The 22,475-nt window shown below is 46.5% G+C and overlaps 1 protein-coding gene across 1 annotated transcript in view; it reads right to left on the reverse strand.

The window, feature by feature from the left end:
• Positions 1–1,217: 1,217 nt before the first annotated feature.
• SLC45A2 (solute carrier family 45 member 2) overlaps positions 1,218–22,475 on the reverse strand; it is a 115,175-nt gene continuing 93,917 nt past the window's right edge. Inside the window, exon 7 of the mRNA XM_088466971.1 lies at positions 1,218–1,458. Coding sequence (XP_088323097.1) covers positions 1,234–1,458 — 225 coding nt within the window. The 3' untranslated portion in view covers positions 1,218–1,233. The remainder of the gene's footprint in view (positions 1,459–22,475) is intronic.

Here is a 22,475-nt window from a genome sequence, read left to right on the forward strand (position 1 = left end):
TTTTTTTTTCTGTCTTTGTGAATTGTGTGGGCTGTAGCCGCACTTGCATCCTCAAAGCAGCAGTGACAAGCGTGCGTCTGTCTGTTAAAGGATTACATCGGTGACAGCATCCAAGTAGGCATGTCAGACAGTCCGTACCTGTACTGGCAGGAAAAAGAAGCAATTTGGAGGTCCCTGTACAAACTGGCTCTATTTTACCTGAGTTGCCCCCCCTCCAGTGTGTACTCCGAAAGAGTGTTTAGTGCAGCCGGGAACCTTGTCAGCGAAAGGCGTCGGAGGTTGCTTCCACAAAATGTGGAGAAGATGATGTTCATAAAATGAATTATCAACTCTTCCAGGGAGACCAGCCTCCAGAACGTACAGAGGGACCTGTGGTTCCAGCAGGGACGAATTAATACTCTGTGAGGATGAGGATGTACACACTGAAGAGGGTGAGGAATCGGTGGATGAGGAGGATGAGGATGACATCTTGCCTCCGTAGAGCCAGTTTGTGCAGGGACAGATTAATTGCCAGCTTGTTTTGTGGGGGCCCAAACGAACCAATCATTTCAGCCACAGTTGTGTGGCAGACCCTGGCGCTGAAATGATTGGTTTGTTAAAGTGTGCATGTCCTGTTTATACAACATAAGGGTGGGTGGGAGGGCCCAAGGACAATTCCATCTTGCACCTCTTTTTTTTCTTTGCATTATGTACAGTTTGGGGCCTAGTTTTTCAAACTGCCATCCTGTCTGCCACTGCAGTTTCACGCCTAGATGGGTCACGTGTTTGTGCCGCCTACTCGTGTCGCTTAGCATAGTCATCCAGCTACCTCGGTGCAACCTTTTGGACATAAAAACACTATTGTGAGGTGTGAGGTGTTCAGAATAGACTGGAAATGAGTGGAAATTAAGGTTATTGAGGTTAATAATAGCATAGGAGCAGAAAAACCTACAAATTCTGTGATTTTAGCTGTTTTTATGTTTTTTTTCAAAAAAATACAGATCCAAAACACAAAACCCAGAACCCAAAACACGGAAGGATGGTTTTGGCAAAACCAATCCAGATCCAAAACATGAAGAAAGATCCAGATCCAAAACCAAAACACAAAACACGAAAAGTGGCCGGTGCACACCCCTAATATATATATATATATAAACTAAGAAACCATTTTGATGTACTGTATGAAGAAAGAGCAATGTCATCTTGCTTTATAGCAATCACTAGAACTCAAAGTAGAGTGGATTTTATTTTTTTTTATTCAACATATCTGACGAACATCGCAACAAAACAGCAACCAATCAACGACACAGTAGAGGCAAAAACAACGACCACGACCACACTCCCAGCGAGGCTGACCAAGAATCCAAGTCCGCCTCCAATGATAATTTGAGCCAGCTGAACCATGCAGGTGAGAGCGGCACAATCTATTCCTTTTCCTCTGTGATGTGCGTTCTTTTTCTCGTCCAAAGGTCTTTCACGCTGAAAATCAAACAGCAAGAAAGCAGGATAAATGTATCTAATTTCAAAGATGATCACAATGGAAAAATCTTATTGCTGTACACTGGTTAAAAAAAATCTAAAATACACAGCTATATTTTTCTTTAAGCGCCTTTAAGGCTTTTACTGTAGACGACACTGGAACAGCACAGAAAAGCCGAGAACAGCACGCAATTCGCCCCTCTCGCGGCCCAATCTCGCCCCGGGACTCCATGGGGCTGCAGACAGAAATGTGCTGGCCCAGTAGTACCGTAAATGTGACACACGTAAAGCTGCACTTAATCGCGGGTGCGAGGGAGCTCACACCTACAGTAATTGCATTGGCCCCATAGACTGAAGGGGAATGTGCTGATCACTTGACTATGAATTTTCTGTCAACTTTCAAGACATTCTCCAATAAAACCGTAGGGATAAAATCTACTAACTAGCTATTCTTTAGTCTGGTTTTCACATCAACACACAATCGCTGACAGTAATCACCTACAAACCGCTGCATTTACCATGTGGCTTGGAAAAGTCCCAAACTGGATGTAGTCTAGGTAGAAGCACCGGAGAAACTGCAGAAAAGCAATGGTTGTGAAAGGCGAGCATGCGGTCAGGGGTGTATCTAGGGATCTGAGTGCAAACTAATGGACCCCCATAATTACACTATACATTAAATAAGTAATTAAAATGATTCCCCAGCTACCACCCTATGCAGTGCCCCCAGTAGTAGTCCCCCTATACAGTGCCCTCAGTAGTAATCCCCCCTATGCTGCATTGCCCCCAGTAGTAGTCCGCCCTATGCTGCATTGTCCCCAGCAGAAGCCCCCCTATGCTGCATTGCCCCCAGTAGTAGTCCCCCCCTATACAGTGCCCCCAGTAGTGGCCACAGCCCCATAAAGTGCCTCCAGTAGCGCCCCCCATATTTGGTGCCCCTAGTAGCGGCCACTCCCCCATAAAGTGCCCCCAGTAGCGGTCACCAGCTATAAAGTGCCCCCCAAAACAAAACACAACTTACCTGATCCCCGCTCCTGATGCGACCGCCGCTGTCCGCTCCTCCCGTCCTGCTCTGGAGTGCACTATGGGAGAGACGTCATTACATCTCTCCCATCACCCGCTGTGGTGGGAGCCGGAAGGCAGAGCTCATGAGTGAGCTCCAGCCGGCTCCCTCCATGGACGCAGCAGCCAATGAGAGTCTGTCTGACTCTCATTGGCTGGCTGCTATATCAAACACACAGCCACCACTGGCGGCTGTGTGTTTGTAAACTGCATAGGGCAGACCGCTGTCACTGCGGTCTGCCCTGCACTTGTGGGGCCCGGGGGACTAGCGGTGGGCGCACTGCTGCTAGTTCCGCCCCTAAGGTAGTCCACCAGTTGGCTGCTGGTGGCACTGACGGATGGCGCCCCCCTTTGGCCGGTGCGCCTGGCGAGTGCCATCCTGGCCAATGGGTAGATACGCCCCTGTATGCGGTCTCGGTAGAAGCAATAGTTGTGGGTGGCGAGCATGCGGTCTTGAGAAAAGCAAAGGTTGTTGTACGGGAGAGAGCTGGCGGTCTCGGGAGAAGCAATGGTTGTGGGACAGGAGGGAGCTGGCAGTCTCGGGAGAATAGAATCAATGGTTGTTGTATGGGAGGGAGCTGGCCGTCTCGAGAGAAGCAATGGGTGTGGGACGGGAGGGAGCTGGCAGGTTCGGGAGAAGCAATGGTTGTGGGACGGGAGAGAGCTGGCAGTCTCGGGAGAAGCAATGGTTGTAGGACGGGAGGGAGCTGGCAGTCTCAGGAGAAGCAATGGTTGTGGGACGGGAAAGAGCTGGCAGTCTCGGGAGAAGCAATGGTTGTGGGACGGGAGGGAGCTGGCAGTCTCGGGAGAAGCAATGGTTGTGGGACGGGAGGGAGCTGGCAGTCTCGGGAGAAGCAATGGTTGTGGGACGGGAGAGAGCTGGCAGTCTCGGGAGAAGCAATGGTTGTGGGACGGGAGGGAGCTGGCAGTCTCGGGAGAAGCAATGGTTGTGGGACGGGAGGGAGCTGGCAGTCTCTGGAGCAGCAATGGTTGTGGGACGGGAGAGAGCTGGCAGTCTCGGGAGAAGCAATGGTTGTGGGACGGGAGGGAGCTGGCAGTCTCTGGAGCAGCAATGGTTGTGGGACGGGAGGGAGCTGGCAGTCTCAGGAGCAGCAATGGTTGTGGGACGGGAGAGAGCTGGCAGTCTCGGGAGAAGCAATGGTTGTGGGACGGGAGGGAGCTGGCAGTCTCGGGAGAAGCAATGGTTGTGGGACGGGAGGGAGCTGGCAGTCTCGCGAGAAGCAATGGTTGTGGGACGGGAGAGAGCTGGCAGTCTCGGGAGCAGCAATGGTTGTGGGACGGGAGGGAGCTGGCAGTCTCGGGAGAAGCAATGGTTGTGGGACGGGAGGGAGCTGGCAGTCTCGGGAGAAGCAATGGTTGTGGGACGGGAGGGAGCTGGCAGTCTCGGGAGAAGCAATGGTTGTGGGATGGGAGGGATCTGGCAGTCTCGGGAGAAGCAATGGTTGTGGGATGGGAGGGATCTGGCAGTCTCGGGAGAAGCAATGGTTGTGGTACGGGAGGGAGCTGGCAGTCTCGGGAGAAGCAATGGTTGTGGGACGGGAGAGAGCTGGCAGTCTCGGGAGAAGCAATGGTTGTGGGACGGGAGGGAGCTGGCAGTCTCGGGAGAAGCAATGGTTGTGGGACGGGAGGGAGCTGGCAGTCTCGGGAGAAGCAATGGTTGTGGGATGGGAGGGAGCTGGCAGTCTCGGGAGAAGCAATGGTTGTGGGACGGGAGGGAGCTGGCAGTCTCGGGAGAAGCAATGGTTGTGGGACGAGAGGGAGCTGGCAGTCTCAGGAGAAGCAATGGTTGTGGGACGGGAGGGAGCTGGCAGTCTCGGGATGGTTGTGGGAGGCGAACATGCATATTTTGTATTTACAGTATAATACAGTATGTGGGGCAAATTGTTGCTAAAATTATTTATGACGACACCATTTTTAATGCAACCTTGTGACACTACATGTGCCAGCATACAACTTATCGACCTTTATAATCTCCTGTCCGGGAGAAGCCCGAAGAGGAGACGCAGGTGGCAGCGGAAGGGGGTGTGGCCTAATTATTCACATTATGCCCCACCCTCTCAAGACAAAATGCAGTGATGTGCGTGTCTAAGAAGCGGAGGGGGGGCAAAATAAGATGCGATTATCATAAAATCACCCTCTCCATAGACGCGCGATCCTCTGTAGGGCCATAACTAGGGGTGTGCAAGCGATGCCGCCACACAGAGCACGAGGCTCTGTGAGTGGCACTGCCGCTGCCCCACAGCCCTTGCTTCTGCATGGCAGGGTGCCTAAAACTGCAACCCTGCAGCCACAATTGCTGCGGCAGTGCTGCCTGCGCTCGTGAATCCTGAGGATGCTCCGGGGAGTGCTGCACTTCACGGTGCTGGTGACCCCGCCTCCTATGCACAACATCTTGAGGTCATGCTCTTAGGGGGCGGAGCTGGCACACGGCGCTCCGGAGCCCTGTTTCGGCAATGATTCCCAGCATTATTCTCCCTATCCAGCCCACTACACTAGGAAGTGGGCGAGAAGGGAGAGGAGGACTCACTGTTCCACGAGCCTGGGGTAAGTATGGAGCAAGTGAAGGTCCACATATGTATTTTGATATCCTGTACATGAACATGGAATTATATTATATCATTGGATGTACAGTATACCCTCTATATAGCCTTTATGTTTCATCTTTGAGGGAAATTGTGAGATTTCTAAGCTTTATTAACATTTTCAGAACACCACAATAATAAGACAGCATTAGCAGTGCATGGGTGCACATGAGATTTGGTTTATAGTTATACTGTAAATCACATGGTGGAAAAACAAAGTTATCAATAAGCTCCATCCAAATTGTGTTAAAGGAACGGATTTCACTTAGAAAAATAAGCCTTTTTTTACATTTGTTATAGAGATTACTAAAAGTACATTGAAATATCCTCTGATCCATAAATCTGGGAAACCGAGCCTGAAAAATAATCCGTTCACAAACACTGTATCATGGTACATTTTTTGTTTATACTTTATAGCAATTTACTCTATAAATTAATTAGAATACTAGCGCTAGCATGATCCTTTAAAAAAATATAAATTTGCAGTACGGAGGATTATTCACCTGTTAGGCCCTGCCCAGTTGTGTGATTAGGACATGCTAAAACTGCAGCAGGGCATCCTGGGATATGTAGTTCCACAGCAGCTTGGGGACTCATGTTGAATACCTCTGGCACTGTTTATCATATTCCTGGTAGGTCAGGGGTTAATCTTAGCATGGATATTTCTATATTAAAAAAAGCTAAAACAGGAGACTGGAGGGAGGCTGAGCCATCGAATATAACGACAAAAGCAGTTAATATTTAGATACGGTACACAAAATGGTAGGGACAGCAGGGTTTTGTCATAGTGTTAAAAGAAGGGACTGCACAAAGCATCAATGCCACCCTTTGTGGGTCAATTGTGAGGGGGCGGAGCCAAAATGACCCACAATTTGCGGCATTAACCTCCCCATAGTGCCCACTTCATTACAAAGTGGGCACTGGATGTGGGAGGACCGCCTACTCTACCAGGGGTGCGGAGGGTGGGATGTAGTTAATATGCCAGCAGACGAGATGCCGGCCACCAATATACTGATGCCAGAATCCCACCGCCCAGCAAAATGCAGACGCCGCTATCCCGAAGTAAATCAGGATACCGGTGTCAGCATCCCAAATACCGAAATCCTTAACTTTAAGACCCAGGTAAGTATTAGGGTTAGGCACCCCCCTGGGAGGCTTAGGCTACGGGAAGGAGGGGGTTAGGCACCACCGGGGGGAGGATAGAGTTAGGCACCCCCGGGGAGAGTTAGGTTTAGGGTGCGGGCAAGGAGGGTTTGGCACCACCGGGGGAGGTTAGGGTTAGGCACCACCAAGGGAGGGTTAGGGTGGGGGAGAGGGGAAGGGTTAGGGTACTTACCACCCCTGTCGGGATCTTCACTGATCGGGCTTCCGGCATCGGGATTTGGGCATATCGTACTCATCCCCGTGGGACTGCCAGCAATTTCTGGGAGCGTAGGCAAGTACAGTGTGTGAAGAACTAGTGCGGGTGTATAATTATAGTGTATTGCACCACTGCTTAATGCCATGGAATGCACAGGCAGCCCTTATATCTTATTTACATGTGTTTCATATCAACCAGCGCAGTCTCCTGGTGCGTCCTAGGCGCATCACATTGTGACTACAGCTGCATACACACACAACGATTTAGTAAACGATTTTCGTTCATTTTGAACGATCTTTTTGAACTACAAAGATTTTTGTATATTCCCTTAATGAAAATCGTTGGTTAGCCAGTCTGACTGAACTACAAACTACAAACGTGAACGCGCATGAACGATGATCGTTCATCGTTTTAACTCAGAAAGTGAATGATTTGATCAATGATTGAGCGATAAACGATATCGTTATCGATAATTGTTCAAAAAATAATTGTGTGTGTGTTGCTCCTTTAGACGTATTTTCAGCCAAAACGGCCCGGGGCTAGCAGAGTTGCACAGGACCTGGCGGCTCACTCACGCCAGGCATCTTACACCATGTGGCGTATTGTTGCTAAGTGTGTGAGGACACATCTGTATGTGGGCTACATGTAAAAGCAGCCAGTATTCACTCCGCATGCAAAAATAATAAATGTATTTGCCCCCTTTCCGTACAACGTGGTTTTTCCCAGTTGCAAAGTGACTTTATTTTTGCTTTGCTCCCAAGAACCAGTCCCAAAAAGAGTGTTCAACATTTTAAATGTACGTTAGAATCTACTGAATTCCTGAGTGTTTTAATTGATAACAGGCGACCAAAGCAATTACAACAAACAACCAGAGCACTGACATATTATTACAATACACAGATTTTATGGGCGAGAGGCGTCAGAGCAGCAAATAAAAAATGTAATTAAAAAAACCCATACAATTTGCCAGCTGAGTGATTACAATAATTCTATTCATTTTATGGTCTCCAAAAAAATATAAATTTTCAGATCAATTTAAAAAGCTATGATATTTATGATATGAAGACTGCTTCCGTTCTGCGTTGTAGATGGAAATCCTGGCTTTTAAATTACAGAGCAGTAGTAATGTAGGTCACCCTCACACTATGGGCCTGATTCAGAGCCACTCGTAAGCGGCAGCTCGTTCGCTCCGAGCGATGTTTGGCCATCTGCGCATGTGTACGGATCGTAATACGCATGCGCGAACCAGTCAGTGCGGCCGAAAATCGTTTGTTCGCTAAATAGTGAATGCCTGCTAATTTGAGTGACAGAATGAGACGTATGTGGGTGGTAACAGGGGAAGGTGCTTGAAAATGGGGAGTGGAAATCAGAACGCAGGCGTGCTTAAAGGTCAAAACGGGCGTTTTAAGGGTGTGCATAATTAATACAGCAGCGTCATTGACCACATCACTGGGTTATTTTATAGCCAGAACTGCTCGCAAGATTGTGGTAGCAAAAACCAGCCACAAGAATAGCGAGCAGTTCATACGCTGGTCGATGTACTCGATTAATCTAATAAATAGCGGACATGACGTAGGATGCGAGCGGCCAGGGGGCGTAGTTTCCCAAAAAACGACCGCAAGTTTTGTTCGCTCGTTCAGACCTAGAGGCGTGAGCAGACCGCAAACAGCGAACGGTTCATTTAAATAGCCACCCCTATTTTCAGGACGAGCGAGCGCTAATTGCGTCCGGCTCTGAATCAGGCCCTATGTGTACACCCTGAATCGCGTTGTTTCATCAGAGTAAAATGATATTACTGTACATGTTGATCACAGAAAGATATTTCACTTATTGTTGGGTGGTATACTCCAAAGTCAAATTGTAAATTAAACTGGATCTGCCGTCTAAAAAAAAAAAAATTAAAAAAATATATTGGAATATGAAGTTATATTTACAGTAATTTATGGTGTAAAGAAAGGACATTTGTAAATACCTTTTCAGGACTCCACAGCAATAGTGGCAGAAAACATGGAATTTTCAAATTGGCACCAACATTACAGTGGAGCTCTCAGCGAAGGCTACGTGATAATAAGCATTAATGACACACATACTGTACACTCACCAGCTAGAACATTAAAAACCTCCTGCCTAATATTGTGTAGGGTCCCCTCCTGCTTAGACCCCCCCAAGGAATGGGCTCCACAAAGCCTTTGAAGGTGTCCTCTTATATCTGGCACGATGATGTTAGCAGCCGATCCTTTAAGTCCTGTAAGGTGTGAGTTGGGGCCTCCATGGCTGGACTTCTTTTCCAGCACATCCTCAATATGATTGAGATCTGAGGAATTTGGAGGCCAAGTTAACACCTTGAACTCTTTTGTCAAGCTCCTCAAACCATTCAAAATCATTTTTTGCAGTGTGACAGGTCACATTATCCTGCTGTAGGAGACCACTGCCATCAGGGAATACCAAACGTGCTAAGAACCTTATTTATACTCCATGTTAATTGCAGGGTTTCTTAAAATTGTTTGGATTATCAGTATTCTCTTAGTGCTTAGTGTGTGCACCTGCATTTTTTTCTGCCTGGCACTACAAGTCTCTTATTATGTTTAAAATTATGGTCTGCAGTACAGGTCCCCACCCCATTTATCATGGCCAGCCTTACCTTTTTCATCAGTTTGTGCTACAGAAGCTCCTTTGAGGGATTGGACCAGATGGGCTAGCCTTTGCTCCCCACACGCATCAATGAGCCTTGGCACCCAATAACGCTGTCACCAGTTCACCGGTTATCCTTTTCTGGACCACTTTTGGAAGATAATAAGCACTGCACACCAGGAACAACCCACAAGACATGCCGTGTTGGAGCTGTTTTGACCCAGTCCTCTAGCCATTACAATATGGCCCTTGTCAAAATCGCTCATATACTTAAGGCCCCCATACATCAGCAATTGATTTCAGCAATTCTGCAATCTGCAATCGATTGAAAAAGGGAAAGATTTTTATACACAATCGATTGCAAATTGCACGATTGCTGCAATCAATTGCTGATGTATGGGGCCTTTACATATGCCCATTGTTCAGGCTTAAGGCCCCCATACATCAGAGATTGATTGCAGCAATCGTGCAATTTGTAGTCGATTGTGTATAAAAATATTTCCCTTTTTCAATCGATTGTGGCAATTCTGCAATCTGCAATCGACTTGAAAAAGGGAAAGATTTTTATACACAATCGATTGCAAATTGCACGATTGCTGCAATCAATTGCTGATGGGGGCCTTGACTGTTCACTTGCTGCCTATTATATCCCACCCCTTGACAGGTGCCATTGTAACAAGATAATCAATGTTATTAATTTCGCCTGTTAGAGGTTTTTGTCACGATCTGTGCAGTTTATCTTCTCTGCCTGGGGTGTTGCTCTCTTCCCTGGTGCTTCGGAATCGGTATGATATACCGGCTGCCGCATGGCCGGGAGTTCTAATCCCGGCAGCCCGACAAAATAGCAGAGCCCAGCAGCGGAAGCCCGACGGCGCTGGAAATCCCAATCGTGGTGAGGTAAATATGAACTAATCTAACCTAACCCTCCTTAGGGGTGCCTAACCCTAACCTCCCCCCCTGTGCCTAACCCTAATCCCCCCTCTAAGTGCCTAACCCTAACCCCACCCTTCCCCGCTGCCTAAACCTAAGTCCCCCCCGGGGTGCCTAACCCTAACCCTCCCTCCCCCTAGCATAACCCTCCTGGGGGTGTGCCTAACCCTGCCCTAAACCTAACCCTCCCCGCCGCTGCTGTCCGCTCGCGGTGCCCGGCATCCGCTCGATCGGGATGCCGGGCGCCTGTCTCCCGGCATCGGGGAAATGAGCGGCGTCTAGATATAGACTTCGGTCAGTTATCCAACGGCGGGATAAAGTAGTCGGGAAGCCGGCTGCCGGGATTCCAGGAGCCGGCTTCCCGATTGTATACCGGTGCTTCAGCACTCTGGTCTCAGTATAAACTGAGCAAGTAGTTGATGCAACAGCTGTGAGCTGCACCTGAACTTCCTATATAGACCAGCCACACAAGTTCCCTGGTGCCAGATCATCAAGTCAAGTCTGCCTCAGTGTCTGCACTCCGGATTATACTACCAGCTAGTATTCCTTGTGTTTCCTGTTGTTCCAGAGCCTGGTCCCTGCTACCTGATATCCTCTTTGAGTCTCATGTGAGTTGTCTGGGACATTTATCTGCTTTACCAGAGCTCCACTATCCAGGACTTGTCCAGTTATTATTTCACCTGTTGGTCAAAGTGCACTTACAATCTGGGACTGTGTTGTGTTGCTATTCAGTGTGTTTGCCAAGGCATATTCTTCATAACGACTAGTGCCTTCCAGATTCTCTGCACTGCTCTGCAGCATTCTAGATCAGAGCCTCCAATCATCTGTTTTCACCTCTGCATTCTTGTTAATCAAGTTCCTAGTGTACCAGCACTTTATAGTATATTCTGGACATTTCAGTCAACACTGCTATTTATTTGTCAACCAAGACTTTCTGTATCCATATACTTCATCCAGCATTTGTCTTCATCCTAAAGTCTGTTTCTATTCCCTGCATCATCCTGGACTGTATTACCATTGCATACCAGTTACTCAGAAATGCCTATGTGAATATTGTTACCTGTTTGCTTTATCTTCCTGCTTAAGTCTTGCACCACCCTGTATTCATCTAAATCAAGCATTGTTTACTGCAAGTATGATCATACTGGGGAAACCCCACTTGAATCCTTACAGTATGAACTGGCCTATTAAATGCAATAGCAAGGAAGATAATTGCAGTCTGCCTGAAAGGGGTTTTTCACAGCCTGTTAACTCCTTCGGTTCTGAGACATCATTTTCTTTAGATTCTGTTCATCTAGGGATTTTCAAAGAAAAGCTGGACCAGTTACAAACTTTATTAACTGGTAAATTATTTATATTACCTGAATTTCAGGGGAGACTGGCGGATCCTTTTAAAGTGGCTCCAGGAAAGGAGTTTTCTTGTGATTTAGGAACTAAGGGTCTGATTCAGAGCCGGACGCAATTAGCGCTCGCTCGTCCAGAAAATAGGGGTGGCTATTCAAATGAACCGTTCGCTCTTTGCGGTCTGTTCACGCCTCTAGGTCTGAACAAGCGAACAAAACTTGCGCTCATTTTTTGGATAATACGCCCCCTGGCCGCGCGCATCCTACGTCATGTCCGCTATTTATTAGATTAATCGAGTACATCGACCAGCGTATGAACTGCTCGCAATTCTTGTGGTTGGTTTTTGCTATCACAATCTTGCGAGCAGTTCTGGCTATAAAATAACCCAGTGACGTGGTCAATGACGCTGCTGTTTTAATTATGCACACCCATAAAACGCCCGTTTTGACCTTTAAGCACCCCTGCGTTCGGATCTCCACTCCCCGTTTTCAAGCACCTGCACCTGTTACCACCCAAATCCGCCTCATTCTATCACTCAAATTATCAGGCATTCGCTATTTTGCGAGCACATGAATTTCGACCGCACTGACTGGTTCGCGCATGCGTATAACAATCCATACGCATGCGCAGTTGGGCAAACATCGCTTGGAGCGAACGAGCGGCCGCTTACGAGCGGCTCTGAATCAGGCCCTATGTTTGCTAGATGTACCTCTCCTACACAGACCAAAGGCAGGTTTCAAAGTTTTCCTCGTCCTAGTCTCTCAGAAACTGAACGCCAGCAATGTAGGGACAATAAACTTTGCTTGTATTGTGGAAGTCCAGGACATTTTATTCTAGCCTGTCCTATTTGGAAGCCTAGAAATGGAGTCGGAGTGCAACCCAAATCTTTAAGTGCCATCCGTTCAGTTGCTTCGGTGCCGGCTACCCTTGGCAGGGGTGCAGAGTATTCCATTCCAGAAAGGTGCTCTGAGTCTGTAGTCCTAGAAGAATCTTCTAGGTTCAGTAAGCTAACAAGCTGTCCCAAATATCTCTCTGAAAGAATGGCTTCAAGTTTTTCAACCCACAAGGGTCTTAGAGTGCGGCAGTGTCATTCTCAAGTTACAAAAATAAGTACACCAACTCAAGTTCCATGTAATACCATCGGTCTCAAAGCTGGTCTTCACTCTGCCAGTCCCGAGCTTGTCTGCTCCAAGAGGGGGTCCCGAGCCTGTCTGCTCCAAGGAGGGACTCCTGCCTGCCACTCTTGCAAGGAGTTTGAAGCCAGATTCACCTCACAAAAGTTCTAAAGCTCCAGAAGGAATCTCGAGTTCCAAAGCACGAGGAGGAGTCTCAAAGGCCAAACTCCAAAGAAGGGTTTCTAGTGCCGTGCCCCAGGAGGGGGCTTCGTCTGTCCAGCCCCAGGAGGGGGCTTCGTCTGTCCAGCCCCAGGAGGGGGCTTTGAGCACAATGTCAATCACAGGAGGGGAATCCAGCATCTTAGTTTCTCACAGTAACAGCTTCTGCATCTGATCATGAGGACACTGCTGTAGCCTTGGTCACCAATATTAATACTGACTTGTTGGTTCAGGGTTTGGGTGCTGTCCAGTCTCCCAAGACTTCCAGAAAATATCAAATCCAAAAAGGCAATCAGAATCTCTATTCAGGGCACAGCTAGGGTCAACCTATATTACAGACCAGTCTCTTGAAAGACTTTTTCCTCAATGTTTGGACGATTCATTCATCATTCCATCTGTAGTTTCTCCAGATAAACCAGCTTCAATTTTACAGAACTCATCCAATGCTCCATCTTTTGACTACTTTGGAGATGTACACTACCGTTCAAAAGTTTGGGGTCACCCAGACAATTATGTGTTTTGCATGAAAACTGACTTTTATTTATGAAATTAGTTGCAAAATGAATAGAACATATTGTCAAGACATTGGCAAGGTTAGAAATAATGATTTTTATTTGAAATAATAATTTTGTCCTTCAAACTTTGCTTTCGTCAAAGAATGCTCCTATTGCAGCATTGCAGACCTTTGGCATTCTAGCTGTTAATTTGTTGAGGTAATCAGAAGAAATTTCACTCCATGCTTCCTGAAGCACCTCCAACAAGTTGGATTGGCTTGATGGGCACTTCTTGCATACCATATGGTCAAGCTGCTCCCACAACAGCTCAATGGGGTTGAGATCTGGTGACTGCACTGGCCACTCCATTACAGACAGAATACCAGCTGCCTGCTTCTTCCATAAATAGTTCTTGCATAACTTGGAGGTGTGCTTTGGGTCATTGTCCTGTCGGAGGAGGCAATTGTCTCCAATCAAGCGCTGTCCACAGGGTATGGCATGGCGATGCAAAATGGAGTGATAGCCTTCCTTATTCAAGATCCCTTGTACAAATCTCCCACTTTACCAGCACCAAAGCAGCCCCAGACCATCACATTACCTCCACCATGCTTGACAGATGGCGTCTGATGACAGATGGCGACAGATGGCACTCTTCCAGCATCTTTTCACTTGTTCTGCATCTCACAAATGTTTTTCTGTGTGATCCAAACACCTCAAACTTCGATTCGTCTGTCCATAACACATTTTTCCAATCTTCCTCTGTCCAATGTCTGTGTTCTTTTGCCCATATTAATCTTTTCCTTTTATTAGCCAGTCTCAGATATGGCTTTTTCTTGGCCACTCTGCCTAGAAGGCCAGCATCCCGGAGTCTCCTCTTCACTGTAGATGTTGATCCTGGTGTTTTGAGGGTACCATTTAATAAAGCTGCCAGTTGAGGACTTGTGAGGTGTCTATTTCTCAAACTAGAGACTGTAATGTACATGTCTTCTTGCACAGTTGTGCACCGGGTCCTCCCACTTCTCTTTCTACTCTGGTTAGAGCTTGTTTGTGCTGTTCTCTGAATGGAGTAGTACACACTGTTGTAGGGAATGTTCTTTTTCTAGGCAATTTCTCGCCTGGAATAGCCTTCATTTCTAAGAACAAGAATAGACTGTCGAGTTTCACATGAAAGTTCTCTTTATGGCCATTTGGAGAGTATAATTAAATGTGATGCTCCATATACTCAACTAGCTCAAATGAAGGCCAGTTTTATATCTTCTCTAACGAGCAAACCCATTTTCAGCTGTGCTAACATAATTGCACAAGGGTTTTCACAGGTTTTCTAATCCTCCATTAGTCTTCTAACGCGCTTAGCAAACACAATGTACCATTCGAACACTGGAGTGATGGTTGCTGGAAATGGGCCTCTATACACCTATGTAGATATTCCTTTATAAACCAGATGTTTGCAGCTAGTATAATCATTTACCACATTAACAATGTATAGAGTGTATTTCTAATTAATTTAATGTTATCTTCATTGGAAAAAAAGTGCTTTTCTTTAAAAAATAAGGAAATTTCTAAGTGACCCCAAACTTTTGAATGGTAGTGTAGTTCAATACTTTGCACTGGTTAACTGATATCTTGCCATCATAGAGTCTGATCCTTTCTCTGGAATTACCCCCTCCAACATAGTTTAAATATTTATTCCTGACCTTTAGGAAAGAAGCTTTGGAATGGGCTAATCCGTTAATTGAATCCAATGACCCAGTTCTTCAGGATCTTCTTGTCACGGGGTGGCGTGGAGTTGGACCCGGAGTGGAGTAGGATGGAGAAGGAGGTGGTGTAGTCTGATACTGGAAGGCAGCCAGTCGTAGCGGGGTATGACTCATGAATAGGATGAGTGACAGGAAGCACGTAGGGCGAGATCTGGCTGAGGTAAGGCAGGGAAACTCAGCGGACCGGGATCGGCTGGGCGACCAGCAGGTTGCGGGTCTCTGGAGGCGAGTGGATACTCGGGAGCTAGACTGATACCAGCAGGGCTGCCATCAGCAATTGTGGGGCCCGGGACTGACAAAATAGGCAGGGCCCCTGGGCCCCCATCCCCCCACTACCGCTAAAGGTGCATACACACGCAGTGATTTTTTGGACGACTGAACGATAACGATATCGTTATCATTCAGTCGTCAAAAAAATCGTTCAGTTTTTGCCCCAAAACGATGAACGATAACTACCAATGCGCGCTCCCATTTGTAGTTGATAGTTAACGTTCATCGGCCAAACCTCCCGTCCAACCTGACAATATTGTAAGGTTGAACATGTTCGGGGATGAGGGAGGGAGCCCTGCACTGAACTTAATCGTTCTTGATTTCGTTCAGTGTTTGTGCTCAGTGTCGTTAATGACACTGAGCACACATCTGCCAGGGACACACGGGACGATTTCATTCATGGAGCGAATCGTCCCGTGTGTATGCACTATAAGTCTCATTATTCATGACTTACCTTATCGCCTTGAAGAATGCTCCTTTCTTCTGGCTTCTTCACATTCAGGTCTGGCTGTCGCGGCTCCTCTGACCTCTCCCTTCCAGCGGCGTGGCATCATGAAGTCACGCGCTCCGACCGCAAAGTAGAAAAAAATATTAAACAAGAGCAGGGGCAAACAGAGGATTTTCTGAGGGGGGGGGGTTCTAATATACTCTGTATGTATATATATATACACACACACACACACCACTGATCCGGCACTCACAAAGAAATAGATGCAGTAAATGCAGTATTACTTGCTCCGATGCCCTCCTTGAAGGAGAACTGCGTCCCCACTGTGTACCAGACATACGAGGCGGCACTCGGAGACAGTGCAAATGTGTTAAAGAAGCGATGTGTTTTATGATGATGATGACTATGCAATAAACCACATTGCTTCTTTATCACATTTGCACTGTCTCCGAGTGCCGCCTCGTAGGTCTGGTGTGTGTGTATATATATATATATATATATATATATATATATACACATACACACATACATACATATACACACACATATATATATATATTATATACAGTATATAGCAACATGCATACACATATATACACACTAGCATATTCACACTAACACAGACACATAAATACTGTATATAAACACTAGCACATACACACTAAAGCATACAGACACATACATACACATGCTAAAATACATACTTCTAACGTACACTTTGAAGCAACAGCAGCTTGGTAATGGGGGGCGGGCACCTTGCATCATTAGGCTCCGCCCCCCAGTGCGATGACGCGATTTACGTACGTGCGGGGGCGGGGCTTGTCACATTGGCTCCGCCCCCATTGCAATCAGCGTGAAGGGAATTATATCGGTCCATCGGAGGAGGGGAGCGGGCTCTCTGGTTGGAGCAGGTGCGCACACGAGTAGTGCAGGCCGGCAGGCTGTAGCAGCACCCCACCCCATTTTAACTCCAGGGGGTAGTGAGGGCTATACATTGGCGATAGAATAGGGTAGGAACTGGCACGGGCCCCCTCCCGTTCTGTCAGTGTCCGGGCCCGGGACTCCAGTCCCGGCAGTCCCCCCCTGATGGCGGCCCTGGATACCAGTAATGCGAGAGGTGCACTGGAACACACTGGAGCTGCGCCTCAAGTAGCAAGGGAGCCCAGGGAACTAGCTCACAGCATACGATGTGATAGATGTTGCACTGGCAACCAAAGGACTTCTGGACAGCCCTTTAGTACCCTCATGTAGCGCAGGATAGGTTACTAGCTTTCCCTGCAAGCTGATTGGCCCAAGCAGACACCTGACCAAATCCAACATTGCCGCACCCAGCAGTCTACAGTGCGGCAGCGTTGTCAGTGTTACCCACTCTCACCTGCCTCCAACTGGAGGCTCCCAGTCTGCGCAGACTCGCCGTGCCCAGCGCCGCTCTCCAAGACCCCGCACCACCGCCGGAGGTCCCGCGCCACAGCGCCCGGAGGGGTGAGGCCCGCGATCCAGGTGACCTCTCAGCCCTGGACGTGACACTTCTGGCCTTCAGTGATGCTGTACTTAAGGAATTTGGCTTGTGTTCCCATCAGTCTTCACGGAATCCATCTATCCCAGTTGGGGACTCTCAGCTGCCTTTTTATTTGGAAGAGCCATCTTATCAGTGGGCTGCCAATCTTGACCGTGTTGCCCTTGCTTTCAGGCATGAGGACCCACCTGCCCTTGACTTCAGGCATGAGGACCCAACTGCCCTTGCCTTTGGGCATGAGCACCTGTATTTTGCCCTTGCCTTTGGGCATGAGGGTATAACCACTGTTTTGGGTGCCGCCTCGTCGGCCACCTGTCAAAGTACTCTAACTGTTCTTGTGTCTTCTAGCAGTTGTAATTCTCCATTGTTTGAGATTCATAGTGCACCAGAATTCTGTGCCGAGGTACCTATCCATCCAGGTCTGTCTGAGGTTCCTGTCCATCCGTGTTCACCTTCTGTTCAGCCTTCCAAGAATTCAGTACCTTCTCAACCCTTTCAGTGCCCAGCACCTGCTCTACTCCCAGATAGTATGCCAGAAGAAATCCAAGCAACCATGTTACAGTACATCAAGAATTGCATACTCCCAGGTTCTCCAGTGCTAGGTCTTTAGAGTCTCTTCACCATGCACCGTCCCTGACAGAGAGCTCCATTACCAGATCTGAAACTCCAGCAATCAGCTTGCGTATTGGTTCTATCCAGTTTCAGCCAACTGTCTCTACTGGGAGATCTGGAGAAGAAGGGAAAAAGAGAGCACTTGAGTTAAGAGCCTCTGTTGGGCTTCCCTGGCAGCATGAGGATACCCTGATATGCCCTTTACCCATCGACTCAGATTCTGAAATTTGTTGAGCGCCTGGATTCTGCTCTTTGGGGGGGCAGGTACTGTCACGATCTGTGCAGTTTCTCTTCCCTGGTGCTTCAGCACTCTGGTCTGAGTATAAACTGAGCAATTAGTTGATGCAACAGCTGTGAGCTGCACCTGAACTTCCTATATAGACCAGCCACACAAGTTCCCTGGTGCCAGATCATCAAGTCAAGTCTGCCTCAGTGTCTGCACTCCGGATTATACTACCAGCTAGTATTCCTTGTGATTCCTGTTTGTTCCAGAGCCTGGTCCCTGCTACCTGATATCCTCTTTGAGTCTCATGTGAGTTGTCTGGGACATTTATCTGCTTTACCAGAGCTCCACTATCCTGGACTTGTCCAGTTATTATTTCGCCTGCTGGTCAAACTGCACTTACAATCTGGGACTGTGTTGCTATTTAGTGTGTTTGCCAAGGCATATTCTTCATAACGACTAGTGCCTTCCAGATTCTCTGCACTGCTCTGCAGCATTCTAGATCAGAGCCTCCAATCATCTGTTTTCACCTCTGCATTCTTGTTAATCAAGTTCCTAGTGTACCAGCACTTTATAGTATATTCTGGACATTTCAGTCAACACTGCTATTTATTTGTCAACCAGGACTTTCTGTATCCATATACTTCATCCAGCATTTGTCTTCATCCTAAAGTCTGTTGCTATTCCCTGCATTATCCTGGACTGTATTACCATTGCATACCAGTTACTCAGAAATGCCTATGTGAATATTGTTACCTGTTTGCTTTATCTTCCTGCTTAAGTCTTGCACCACCCTGTATAACAATAAATCTTACTATTTCATCTAAATCAAGCAATGTTTACTGCAAGTATGATCATACAGGGGAAACGCCACTTGAATCCTGACAGTTTTAATATAATGGCTGATGGGTGTACATAGTTGTTGTTGATATGATTAATAATTATCCCCTAATGAACAGATACTACAATGCTATATAACCAGAAAGAATTAAGCTGGCCACACACTAGACCAACTTTCATCCAACCATCCAACTAGTTGATTGGTTGGAATGAAAATCTGGTAACGTATGGGAGTAAATGATGATCAGCAATTTGCTCCTAAATGCCAGAAAACAGATGAAAATGGTCGCCAGACAATTTTATTAAATGTTTGATCTAAGCAATTTGTTCAAACAAAAGTTTTTGTCCATTTTCCAGCATTTGGGAGCAAATTGATTGTCATTTGCTTTCATACCTTACCAAATTTTCATTCCAACCAATCAACTAGTTGGATGTAAGTTGGTCTAGTGTGTGGCCAGCTTTAGTCACTAGATCCCCAACCACAGCACTCCCATCTAATCTCTCTACCACCAGCCACCCAATTTAGGGGTAGATTTATAAAAAAAAAGTACTCTGAAGAGATAGAAAATTTTCCTTCTGGCTCTATATCAATAAGATATACCCAGTGACAGTGTCTGACTGAGGCCTACTTCCCCACCTTTTCTCCTCTTGTATTCAGGAGCATGGCGCTAATAAATGCGCCATCATGTGCCAGAATATTTAACCAGAATGATGCTCCTAAGACGCCTGTACCGGTACTGCTCATCATATGACCGCCGGGACACGGAAGACAGCGCTGGAGCCACCAAGGTCAAGTAAGTGATCGCTGGGACACCAGGGACGTTAGGTCGCCATTCTTTCATGTCGACATGTGATCCGTGTAGACATGACGACTGTTGACATGGTCAGTGTATCTTGACTTGCTGCATGTTGACATTGCAATCATGCCGACATTCACATGTTGACCTAATGCACGTCAAAATGATAAATGTCGACCTAACATACCACCCCCGTTTTGAAACTCTGAAAATATGATGAAAGCTTGGGGCAAGATACGATGGAAAAGGGTGTTATTTACAATGGAAGAGCCATGGGTTAATTATAACATATACCACTTTTATACCAAAGCTCCGGGTCTGACCCGAGGGTTGGAACAGGGTTCCAATCTGGATCAGACCCGGAATTTACCTCTTTCAAACTGCGGCGCCGACCCAGGACATTTCCAAGTCGGCGCCGTTCACACCCAAGCTGGGTCTGCAGTGACCTGGGTCTTTCATTGTTGCAGTGGACGCTTGGAGATGTCATCTCCAAACGCCACTGAAGCCAGCCAATCGGGTGGTATGTGGCATAATCCGGGTCATCATGACCCGTATTGTGCCGTTTACACTGCAGGGTGGCACGGGAATGACCCGTGGCCAACCCTGCAAAGTACCCCAGGTGAATCCATTTACACTGACAAATATCCCGGGTTGATGCGCATGAACCCGGACTTTTAGGTCGGTGTAAAAGGTGTATTAGAGATACTCGGCAACAGCAGTAGTTGTTCCATCTGATTTACATGATTGTGCCTCTTATCCACACAATAGAGAACCACCTATCATCACCAGGATTTATCGATAGAATCTCACTTACCGCTCTGCTGGGCCAGTGGATATGTATACGCATGACCGGGCCAGCCATTCACGCATGCACAATGAAACAAAGCCAAATGCAGAACAAGGTGGATATTTACATTTTTGAGACTTTTGCTCACCTCTTGCTAAAAAAAAACAGGGTTTCATTACCTGCATCTCCTTATTGGTCCTTCTGATCCCGCCCCTAGCTGTAGTAAATTAACAGAGGTAACCAGGAAAGATTTGTGGGCACTCTACCTCTGTAATGGGGCAGTGAAAGAGGTAATGCTGCTTTAATTAGCATGAATGCTCCTAATTTATTACCAAATTGGAAGAAAAACAATCATAGAAAGAAGCCAAAATATCCATTAAAGTACATTTCCATACCTCCAAATATCGTCCATAACTAATTCCATGATCACATAATAGTGGTTGAGGCCGCACTCAACCCCTGGTTCGGTATGAGCACTCTCCTGGTCAGCATTTTATGCATAAAAACACGATTTTTTGTGTTTTATGGAAATAGCACCCACAAATCAAGATGAATTACCCTTCATGCAGACTAGTGTGACAGCCCCTGGTATACTCTGATCTCTACTAAAATATTTAGAATGGAAAAATGTGGGTTAGTGATTGCCAAGAGCACATCATTGGTGTAAAGAGCCAATTTGAGCTCTCAGGGTCCAACAGCAGAAATGTCCACATTAAGACTAATCTAACCCACCAGTGATTCCATAATCAGTGCAAATATCAGAGAGGAAAGGGGACACACCTGCTGTTTACCGCTTCCTATTTGAAAAGGACTAGACTTAAAGCCATTGGTCAGAACTGGTAGATGGATTATGATAAATAGCCATCAGATCTGTACAAAAAGCACCTGTTATCCCCCATGCACACCAGGATCTGCTGCATGAGGGCCATCACTGGAGTTGGAAGGACACAAGTATGGGCAACATGCATCAAACAAATTTTTATTTCAATGTTATCAGCAGCCTGCCTATTTGGAATAATATCTACTAGTTATGGGTGTACCAAAGAGGGCACAACCAAAGCAAGAATATTTTCCAACATTTTTGCAAATAACTGCATATCTACATTTAGGTAGCCTGTAGCTACCTAAATCCATGGGGTCCCTTGATGGCTTAAGAAATACTACTATGTGGGCACTAGTGGTGCGTCGTCTAGCTTAGCATCCTTCAGAAGCAAATTAAATAGACTGAGGAGCATGGGGACCAAATGCTCCATATTTTTTTTTTATAATACAAGGCTGTGAATCCATCATGGCCTGGGCCAGCTGACCTGCGAAGTTGTTTGATCACCACCTCAGATTCCTCAGTTCATATATCCTTATTAGGGGACTTGGTTTGAAAAGTGGATAAATTAGGCAGGTCTCAAACTCCTCAACAGAGATATCGGGTGTCACCGCCTCAAACTCCTCAGCGGACATATCGTTAGTAAAGGACATGGTTTGCATATCTAGGTGTTATGGTCACTTATGGATCAATGTATATTATCCATGTCCTTGTCCTATTTTGTACGGCGCTGCGGAGCACTTGTATTGCCATATAAATAAAGGATAATAATAATAATAATAATAGTTTGAGAAGAGGATAATTTGGGCAGGCCACAGGAGCACTGGTGGAATCATCTTATTTACTGTATTGTTGAAGGAGCGCAGGAACAAAAACAGCAGGCAAAAGATTATAAAGAGAAAAACTGAAGCGCTAATCACTCAGGTGTTGTCTAATATAGAGACTTGCTGCTGACACCAGAGGGATACCTGCAAATCACCCTCAAAAAGGAACTAAAATTACAAATAAGGTGTCTGCGCTAATCACTATATAAAAAACAGCCTGTGAAAATTATAAATATATTATTTTATCGAACATATGAAAAAATGAACTGCAGTTCAACTCTAAAAACATATATAAACATTGCACATTGAATGAAAAAATAAATTAAATGTTACATTAATAATCTAATCACATATTGTTTCCAATATAT

The sequence above is a fragment of the Taudactylus pleione genome, unplaced genomic scaffold, assembly GCF_031769625.1.
Source record: "Taudactylus pleione unplaced genomic scaffold, aTauple2 ptg000068l, whole genome shotgun sequence".
Taxonomy (NCBI): Eukaryota; Metazoa; Chordata; class Amphibia; order Anura; family Myobatrachidae; genus Taudactylus; species Taudactylus pleione.